At 55.5% G+C, this 10,306-nt stretch overlaps 1 protein-coding gene across 3 annotated transcripts; it reads right to left on the bottom strand.

Annotated features, from left to right (window-relative positions):
• Positions 1-2,060: 2,060 nt before the first annotated feature.
• CHTOP (chromatin target of PRMT1) lies at positions 2,061-9,326 on the bottom strand. Of its 3 annotated transcripts, none has more exons than XM_080361150.1 (6): positions 9,149-9,326; positions 8,141-8,222; positions 6,636-6,789; positions 4,436-4,622; positions 3,731-3,868; positions 2,061-3,232 (listed from the first exon to the last, which is right to left on the bottom strand). In XM_080361150.1, exons 2-6 carry the CDS (start codon positions 8,203-8,205, stop codon positions 3,030-3,032), a joined length of 747 nt encoding a protein of 248 aa, XP_080217276.1. In that variant the 5' UTR covers positions 8,206-8,222; positions 9,149-9,326; the 3' UTR covers positions 2,061-3,029. The 3 variants fall into 3 exon arrangements, with proteins under 3 accessions (XP_080217276.1, XP_080217277.1, XP_080217278.1); XM_080361151.1 differs by having other exon boundaries at positions 4,436-4,619; XM_080361152.1 differs by lacking the exons at positions 2,061-3,232; positions 3,731-3,868; positions 4,436-4,622 and adding an exon at positions 5,458-6,204.
• Between the last annotated feature and the right edge of the window lie 980 nt (positions 9,327-10,306).

The following is a 10,306-nucleotide window of genomic DNA, read 5'->3' as shown; positions in this document are numbered from 1 at the left end:
TGATGCGCCAAAACGCCTGAGCTGTCTCCAGTCCCATCCGAAACAGCGCAGTCCGGTCAGGGGGAAACTGGGGGGGCTGGGGGGCAGAGACGGCTCCTCCCCGGCTCCAGCGCCCCCGGCCGGAGGCGCTCGCTGTCCCCATGGGCAGAGGGGACCCCAAAAGGCCCCCGTGGCGCCGGCGTCGCGGTGAACCAGAGCGATACGGAGGCGCCTCATCGCCCCGCTCCACATGGGAAGTGACATTTCTGCGTCTGAGCCTTTTGTCCCAATGGCTGGGGGGCTTTTCACCAACCTGTCAGAGCCCCCCTGCGACCCAGGTGTCCCCTCCTCCCCAACCCACACGACTCCTGCCATCAGATCCCCCAAAATCAGAGCCATGGGGTGATGAGCAGCGTGGGGTGGGGGAACCCAGCTCCCGCAGCCCCCCGTGTAATCTCGGCTCCCCGATAAGTTTGCACCCCGATAATCCCCAGGGCTGGGACAAAGGGACCGGGGGGTGCCTGGGTGGGGATTTCATCGCGAGGAGCGGGGGGAAGCAGGAGGGATGCTCTGGGAATGGGGGGGACACCCCATCACCTCCCAGCTGCCGGGACTCGGTGGGGCAGCAGCCCAACCCCGTCCCGAGGGGACTGGGAAGAACGGAGCGGAACTCGGGGTTACCGGCGGGAGGGGCTGCCCGAGCGGCTGCGGGGGTCCCCGTGTCCCCTCCGCCGTGCCCGAGGGGCCGGGGGATGCTGCAGCAGAAGGTGGGGTCGGCAGAGAGGGGGCAGGGGAGGGGACACGAGTGGGGACGCGGGGTGGGGGCAGCGTGCACCGGGATGGGCGCTCACCTCCGGCTCTTCTCACTCGGGGCTCGGCTCCCGCTGCATCTCCTCCGGTTGCCAGTAGCCCTGCCCGTCCCTGCCCGCTCCTGCCCGTCCCTGCCCGTCCCTGCCCGTCCCTGCCCGCTCCTGCCCGTCCCTGCCCGTCCCTGCCCGTCTCTGCCCGCTCCTGCCGCCGCTTTGCAACTTGTTTGCTTCAATAACAAAAGGCGAAGCCGGACCGCGTGAGGCGCTGGAGCGCCGCAACCAATCACAGAGGCCGTGACAAACGACCGTCGCGCCGCCAACCAGTAGCGGCCGCGCTTTCATGGCGGGCGGGGCGCCTGGCGGCCGCCCGGCGCCAGCCCCGGGTTCCACCCCCGCCGCGGTAGCGGGGCTGTCACGGAGCGGAGCGGCGGCTCCCGGGGCTTCCTGGGGTGGGGTAGAATGGGGTGGGCAGTAGGTCAGGAAGGTTCTCTTGCCCCTCTGCTCTGCCCTTGAAAAAAGAGTTTAGTTCAGATACTATCAGGATATATTGGGGAACATATATATATATATATATACATAATGTAATATATGCAGCCATAGCACCCTGAGAACGCCCCATCTCGTCTGATCTGGGAAGCCAAGCAGGGTCGGGCCCGGTCAGCACTTGGATGGGAGACCAGCTGGGAACAGCGGGTGCTGTGGGCTGAGCCAGCACTGGGCCCTTGTGGCCAGGAAGCCAATGGGACCTGGGGTGGGTTAGCAGGGGGTGGTCAGTAGGTCAGAGAGGTTCTCCTGCCCCTCTGCTCTGCCCTTGAATAAAGGGTTGAGTTCAGATACTATAAGGATACATTTGAGAAACATATATATATATATATATATATATATATATAAAAAATATATACAGCCGTAGCATCCTGAGCATGCCCCATCTTGTGTGATCTAGGAAGCTAAGCAGGGTCGGGCCTGGTCAGTGCTTGGATGGGAGACCAGCTGGGTCCAGAGAGGGTCTCTGCCCCTCTGCTCTGCCCTGGGGAGACCACACCTGGAATCTTGTGTCCAGTTGTGGCCCCTCAGCTCCAGCAGGACAGGGAACTGCTGAAGAGAGTCCAGAGCAGCCACCACGATGCTGGAGGGAGTGGAGCATCTCCCGTGTGAGGAAAGGCTGAGGGAGCTGGGGCTCTGGAGCTGGACAAGAGGAGCCTGAGGGGGGACTCATTGCTGGGGATCAAGATGGAAAGCAGCCAACAGTCCCCCAGTAAAAACCAACCAAACTCCCAAGCTGACATCGCTTTTATAATTATTTCTCTTTTGTTACAACAAACCAGAAGTACAAGAAATTCATCGGAAGTGGAACAGTTCACAGAATGGTGGAAATTAAACCTTGCGGAGGAGCGGAGCCCTTCCCAACCCCCCCCCGGAGCACGGGGGGACACGGTTTTGGTGACACCAAAAGGTAAAAGGACTGGCAAACAGATTAATTTTGGACCCCGTGTTATAAAAGAGACAGTTCTACCACGCTTCATCATCCCGGCTGTGATCTTACATTCCTGCTGCCCATTCCTTTAAATCAACATCTTGTTTCGCGCAGATACAGAAACTACCGGCGTCATCTGTTCTAACGTGATGCAAAAGTAACTCAAAACTATCTAAAAACAACCAAACAAAAGAACAAAGCAAGGGAGTTTTCAATCTGGGAAATGGTGCATTAAGCATGAATGGAATGCAAACCAACAGGGAGGAAGTTTTGGGGTGAAACGCGACGATTCGCGTGTCTACAAGGAGCACGACGCCTAAACCCGGCCCCTTTGCCCTGGATGGGTTTGGTTTTGCTTCAGATGGGTTCAACTGAACCGCGGGCGTGAACTCAGCCCTTGGGTCACGTTTGGAGACGCGGCCGATCCCAAAACGCAACCACAGAGCCCAAGAGGGACATCAGGAGGCGCCCCCAGCGCTGAGGAGCACGTCCCCACGTGCCACGCGGCGTCACCGGCCGGCGAGGAACCGCAGATGCCTCTGGAGCAGTCAAGGGAGGGAAAGATATAAAAAACAATCCAAAAAAAGGCTTCATACAACACATAGTATCAAAACATTAAAGGAACACGCTAAAGTCGGGTCTCTGGGTAGAACGGGGCCGCTCGCTATTCCCGCGGGTCCTTCCATGAATCGGGGGTTCCAGATTTTTAGCTTTATGGGCATCGACATCACACACAAACTGCAACGAAGAGTCTTTGGGAACGACCCTCAGTCGTTTGTCTCCGGGTCCGTCTGAGCCATGTACGCATCCAGCTCGGCGTCCAGGTGTCCTTTCGTTTTAGACATGTAAGCGTCTAACTGGTTGTCCAGCTGCTCCTTGGTCAGGGCGGGCCGTGCCGATCCTCTCCCCCGGCCTCTCCCTCTGCCGCGGCCGCCGAAGCCGCCCCGTCCCCGGCCCACCATGCCGCGACCTGATGGAGACAAGACGATGGTGACACGTTCCGCTGGCAAAACCGCGGCCTCTCATCCCACCCGGCTCCGCGACGGGCTGAACTTTGAGCGTTGGAAACACCGTGAGCTTTTCCTACAATTACGCCAAATTCTGATGTTTCCACCACAATGATGGGTGTTTGTCAAGCTAAAAAATAAAGCTAAAGCCACAAGCCAAAGCTGTCAAGGGATCGGCGGCTTCCTGATAAGCATCTGCTTGGGCTCCTACAGACACTGCGCCAACGAGAGCGTTTGGCTGGTGTTCCCACCAAACACCTGTATTCCATCCCACGTACTTCATACACCCTATAAAAGTGGGAGATCACGAGGGTCTCGATTTGTTCAACCAGAAGCGGAGCTGTTGTCACCACAATCTGAGGCTTGGTGACAAACTCTCACCCTTTACTGCAGGGTGACAATGAACAGGAAAATAAAGAATTAAAAGGTTATTTAAAGCCTGGGAGCTCGCGCGTACTGACCTCTGCCACCAAGTCCCCCGCGGCCCATGGCACCTCGGCCTAAACCGCCTCTTCCAGGGCCACCACGACCTCTAATGCCACCTCTTCTCAAGCCCATCCGTGGGGACATCCCTCGTCCTCCCCGAAGGAGGCTCTGACCTGCAAGAGAAGCAATTCCAGTCAAATAAAACAAGTTTGCAGCTGCAGAATCCCAGTCTAGTTCTGGTTCCCTGAACAGGGAACTGCTGGAGAGAGTCCAGCGCAGCCACCAAGATGCTGGAGGGAGTGGAGCATCTCCCGTGTGAGGAAAGGCTGAGGGAGCTGGGGCTCTGGAGCTGGACAAGAGGAGCCTGAGGGGGGACTCATTGCTGGGGCTCAAGATGGCAAGGGGCAGTGTCAGGAGGATGGAGCCAGGCTCTGCTGGTGACAACCAGGGACAGGACAAGGGGCAATGGGTGCAAACTGCAACACAGGAGGTTCCGCTGGCAGATGAGAAGCAACTTGTTGGGGTGAGGGTGGCAGAGCCTGGCCCAGGTTGCCCAGGGAGGGTGTGGAGTCTCCTTCTGTGCAGACATTCCAACCCGCCTGGACACCTTCCTGTGTAACCTCAGCTGGGTGTTCCTGCTCCGGGGGGTTGCACTGGATGAGCTTTCCAGGGCCCTTCAACCCCTGACACTCTGTGACATGCGCCACGGAGCAGGGACCCGGCGCGGCCGCGGTACTGACCTCGCAGCGGGACTCCTCCCCGCAGCAGAGCTCGTGCCCCCCGGCCGCCGCGCATGGCTCCTCGTGGCAAACCTCTCTGCCCCATGGCCAGTCCTCTGCCCCCCATGGCCCCGCGAGCGAGGGCTCCTGCCGGCCGGCCCAAGCGGGCCTGGATGTTGCTCTTCCCGAGGCGTTGTTTTAAGCTCTTCTGGAATAGATTTTTAAGGAAAAAGAAAGTCATGCAGCAATCTCGGACTCGCGACGCAAACGGCGCTGGCCATAGAAGTAACACGTGGTTCGCGCTCTATTTTTTAAATAAGAGAGAGTTAGCAGTATATATGATCAAACTTCAAAGGTAGACAAACATCTGCTTTGGGAGGGGTGATCTGGGAAGGTCAAAGAGAGAACAACCATCCTGGAAGCGTCTGTGCACATTTGGAAGGAACAATTTGTCTCCAATTTTATCGCTGCTACTCAGTTCAACTCAAAGCAGCTACACCTGCTGTGGCACAAGCCCAGTTCACCTCTGCAGAACAAGCGACATCCGCGCAGCCACATGTCACAACATCATTCCCAGTGGCCCTATTGCTACCACCCCATCGCGGTGAAACATCCACACAAAGGCAACAGCTTGAAAAAGCATCAACTTTTCCATCTGTATCACAAAAACTAGACTGAAGGAATTCACAGCAGAATAGCGACCTTTTTGTTCTTTTTGTTTTTGTTCTTCTGTAGGCGCTACTGAACCCTACGAGGAGTTAAAGAGGTGATGTGAGCGGCCTTAAAAGCTGTATTTTCAACGGAGTTGCTTCTATTTATTGCTTGTCAAACTCCCAGGTCTACTTGACCCAAGCCTGCGGACAGTTGAGCTGGTTCCTCTAAAACCCGTCTCATCTGTAGCTGCAGGTTTTAAATTAAAAGCCTCAGAGTTTAGACAATGATTCATGGTCTAAAACATCTGCCTCTCTCAGCCCATCCTCGCTGGGAGACGGGAATGAGAAAGCGGGTGGATGTTCCACATCCAATTCTTTATGGCACTTACCATGAGTTTAAAGATAAGCTGCTGGACTTTGCATTCAAACAGCCTAAAAGTGCTCGGCCCTCCGCTCCGGCTGCTGCGTAAACCAGCGTGAAAATCCAAACGCCACAACAACGTCCACAGCCACCCAAGGGAAATTTCCCCTTCCCTTCCAGGGTTTCATCCCAGAAGACACAGAAACAAACCTACACCCAACATAAAAATCAAAGCCAAACAGCTATTTGTTCCCCGTTCCCCCGCAGCACCTCGATCTAGCAGAGACTTCATGTTCTCAATCCAGCTTCACATACTACCTATGAAATCCTTTTCAAACCTTGTTCTTTTTAAAGCAGAAAATCATTCAGACGATTTCCAGAGCTCTTGTTTACAAGCCCAACTGGCACCACAGTCTGTTGTTACAACAGACGTCTCAAGAGATCTTCAAACCCAGCTGCATTCCTCTTTAGTGGAGTCCTGAATATCAGCGTGTGCGGCAGGTTTAAGCATTTCAACTATGTGGTGCAGCAGCTTGGCTACAAAACATTTCCAGGGAACGTAGGGAATTATATTTAACTACAGCTGTAGCCAAGTCGTGCTGTGTGAATTCACCACGCTGCCCCACGCGTTTCCATTTCTGCCCCACGCGTCCATTTTAAGCTCGTCTTACCAGCCTTCCCACTTAAACACGAGCTTTAAAATGGATCAGCGGCTCGGCTGTTTGCTTAGGCGGAAGGCGATTTGAGGAACGCGCTGTGATTTGTAGCTCTCATCGCTGAAAGGGAAAATGATAGTGCTTTAATGGAAGGAGAATGCAACGCTGTTCCTTAAATCCTGCATTCTAGCATTTGCCATCAGAAAATCCCTCGCAGCGCTATTAAGCAAGAGATGGGGAGCTGGGAGCAACCAGCTTGGCCTGGACAGCAAGGGTTGGAAACGACCTGCAGCTAAATAACGAGGTGAAGCGCTCAGCAGATCCAGAAACCCAGAATGAGAACATGTCTCTGAAAAAATAGAGAGGAGATATGAACAGCCAGCACACAAAAAAAACCCCAAACCAACAAAAAAAGGCACCACACCTCAAGAATATCAACCAGTGAGTTAAGTGTTACTTATCCAAAGTGAAAATGGGATTATTTTGAAGAGCGTTTCTCGAAACCAACAATATCGTGAAAATCCAGCTGCCAGGGATAGGTTTTCTCTCACCTGTTTGAGCTTCAAAGCGGCCTGGACAGAAGGTCTGTTCTCCATCTGCTGGGCCAGTCTTCTGTTTCTGGCACTGGCCAGTTGCTGCTGCTGCTGCATGGTAGCCCGAATATTCACTGGCATCGGCTGTTTGTTCTTCAGCATGTTAGTAAAGCTTCAAGGTCGAATAAAATGGGTGTTTAAAGAAAGCTTTATTACATACATGTATTGGCATTTCACGGTTCTCAAGATCGGATCTCCAGATCCCACGAACCTTACGAAAAGAGCGGTACTTAGGTCACGTCATGCGTGATGACGTGCTGCGTGTTTTCCACGAGTGTGCAAGGACTGGAAACTCAGGAATGACGTTGTGTATTAATTGAGAAGTGATAGAGCTTTAGGTTACTGATTTTAGAGACGGCAGAAGGAATGGAAACAAGCAGGAAGCAGAGATGGTCGTGGTAGATGAGAGAGGACATCACGGAAACAGAGAAGCAAACTGAAATCTGACTGCGAAACCCTCAAAGATCTGAGAAAACGGTTTAAAAACTCAATGATTTCAAAAAGATATAAGAGAGCGGGAAGAAATGCCACCACCTGAGCGTTCTTTTGCATAGAAACGGCTCACTCGGCAATTTATTTGGGGCATAAACACCTGTGTTTAATAGGGGTGGAACACGGAGCGAGATGGTAAAGCTCCTTAGCAGCAACCCAAAACTGCAAAAGAAAACACTTAGAGATGAGGAATATGGACTGACCGAAATGAAACGGGCCAGCAAGTGTCCCCTGAGCTGAGCAAACGAGGGCTGAGCAGCGTTTCAGGCCACATTGAGATCTACAGCGCAAAAAAACGGTTCCGTTTCTCCCTGGCTCGACGACACCGCAATTAATCCAAGAGCGATTAGTAAGAAAGCCAAACACAACCGCGGCGTCGCCGTTACTCGTCACCGAAGCTCGATGGCACGGAAAGAAACCAACACAACGCTCGACAGAAGGAAGCAAAGCAAATCAGCATCGAGGAAAAAGAGAGAGATGGAGATGAAGCGAAGCGTTTGCCTCTTACAAGGCCCAAAACGGTGTTAAAGGGCCTTCGGGCTGGTTTAACGACCTGCTGCGTGCCTCTTACAGGCCGGACGCGGCGCGGCCGCCTCGGACAACGCAGCAAGCCCGCCGCAGCGGGGGTAACATGCTACCGCGCCGCAGCCGCGGCCAGATAAATGTAAAAAACATGTGGAAGAAAAACAGGGAGGGTGCGAGGATTCTCTCTTTTGTTCTACCACATCCCACCATATTTACGTGTCGGATAGTTTAATATTAAGCGCTACGGCTAAATCCCTCCGCAACGCTCGCCCTTTTAACCTTGCGTACCACATTTGGTGCTGTTTAAGACAGAGGTGCGTAGGCATCTGATTGTTTTAGTGAGGTTAAAAGAGGGCAGAAACCACGTTGGTTTTTTGGACACCAGACAGCAATAATTAAGTAAAAAAGTATTTCTTATGGGCTGAAGCTGCTGTTGGCTTCCTCACCGCTCGTTCAGAGACATCTTGGTGGTGCTCTTTAGCACAACCTTCGGTGCTGATTGTGCAGCCATCTTCAGATCGAGAGAATCTGCAAAACACACAAGAACCAGGTTTAACAACCAGCACCGAGATCCTGCGCTTGCTCGAACACACAAAACCCCGCGGTGCTAGAATCGAGTTACTGGTGTGCCATTAATGCATTTTTACCGAGTTTTCCATGATGCAGCAGGTTGAATAAACGAGCAGCTTTTGCTAACTCATCTTACCAAGCAGTCGTCCTTTTTAGAATGGGAAAATCTGACCGCTGGCAGGAGTAATGCTGCAAAAATCCAGCCCATCCGCAGTTCAAATGGCACCCAAAGGTTCAGCCCAGCACCAGCTGACACCGCCACAGCACCCTTTTTTTATGTATATCACATATTTGGCAATAAAATTCCAATATTACTCTACAGAAGTCCCGTATACTTTATAAATACTCAAGCCCCATCCTCCCATACGACATTACGATGGCAACCGCTTGGATGGAGATCGAGGATGGAATAACTTTGTCGTTTTTAGCAGCTTATGATGGCAGTTCTCACCACATGCCGCAGCAGAGCAGGAAAGGGACTTAATTTAAACGCAGCTGTTCCCGACTCCGGGCTCAAGCCGTGACGAATCCCACCGAAACGTGCAGAGCTCAAACTATGCGGCTCGATTGCGCTTTTTTTTTGTTTAATTATCGTCAAATTTAATCCTTATTTAAGGATTTAACCGCAGCCCGCAACGGCACCGACGGACCCGCGACCGCCTGAGGGGACCCGAGAGCGGCCGAGACCGCCCGGGGGGACCCCAGACCGCCCGAGGAGGAACCGGGGGGACCCCAAACCACCCGGGGGGGACCCCAAACCACCCGGGGGGGACCCAAGATCCGAGATCGCCACAGGGGGACCCGAGAGAGCCCGGGGGGCTCCCCCGCGGGCTCCCTCCCAGCTCCCCCAGCGCTCCGTCCCCTCACAGCCCTCCCGCTCTCACCGAAGCAGACGGTCGCCAGGTCTCCGGTGGGGCTGAGCCGGCGGGTGGCGCGGGGTGTGGGGCTGACTCCGGCGCCCTCCGCCCGCTCCCGCCGCTCTCAACCTCCCGCGACAAAATGGCGGCGGCGGCGGCCACGGCACCTTCCTCCTCCCAGCACCGAGCCGGCCCAAAATGGCGGCGGCGGCGCTCAGGGCGCAGGCGCAGAGTCCCGCGCGTCACCACCCACCCACTGCTATTGGGCGGGGCAGCCCTGACGCAGGCACCGCCCCTTCGGCCATTGGTCGGGTGGGCGGGGCCAGGCCGTGGGCAGGGGGCTCATGCAGGGGTGGTCGGTGGTTCGATCCCCGGGTGCTCCCGCTATGAGGAGCGGGCGCCTGAGCCCCGAGTTGTCGAAGGCCTGAGGAGACCTCATGGGTCTGCGGTGCCACTGGGGCGGGACTGGTCCCGACCTCGAGGTTCCGTGCGGGGAGCCTGGTGCAGCCCCAGCAGACGATGGCGCTGGTGGCCCTGAGCGGGACCGGGCCAGGCGCAGTGCGGGGGCTGCTGGCGGGTGTCCCACTGGGCGCGGAGATCGGAACCGGTTCCTCCAGCCCCACGGGGCGCGGTCCCTCCGGAGGGACGGGCGAGCGACGAGTCCCGGCCTGCGGCTGCACCCCTAGACCCTCATGTCCCCATGTTGCACCCCATGACAGAATGTGAGGGGTTGAAGGGCCCTGGAAAGCTCATCCAGTGCAACCCCCCCAGAGCAGGAACAGCCAGCTGAGGTTACACAGGAAGGTGTCCAGGCGGGTTGGAATGTCTGCACAGAAGGAGACTCCACACCCTCCCTGGGCAGCCTGGGCCAGGCTCTGCCACCCTCACCCCAACAAGTTGCTTCTCAGCTGCCAGCGGAACCTCCTGTGTTGCAGTTTGCACCCATTGCCCCTTGTCCTGTCCCTGGTTGTCACCAGCAGAGCCTGGCTCCATCCTCCTGACACTGCCCGTTTCCATCTTGATCCCCAGCAATGAGTCCCCCCTCAGGCTCCTCTTGTCCAGCTCCAGAGCCCCAGCTCCCTCAGCCTTTCCTCACACGGGAGATGCTGCACTCCCTGCAGCATCTTGGTGGCTGCGCTGGACTCTCTGCAGCAGTTCCCTGTCCTGCTGGAGCTGAGGGGCCAC

The sequence above is a fragment of the Nesoenas mayeri genome, assembly GCF_963082525.1.
Source record: "Nesoenas mayeri genome assembly, chromosome: 30".
In the NCBI taxonomy this organism is placed as follows: Eukaryota; Metazoa; Chordata; class Aves; order Columbiformes; family Columbidae; genus Nesoenas; species Nesoenas mayeri.
Note: the sequence above shows the minus strand (reverse complement) of the source record. Positions and strands in the feature narration are given on the sequence as shown.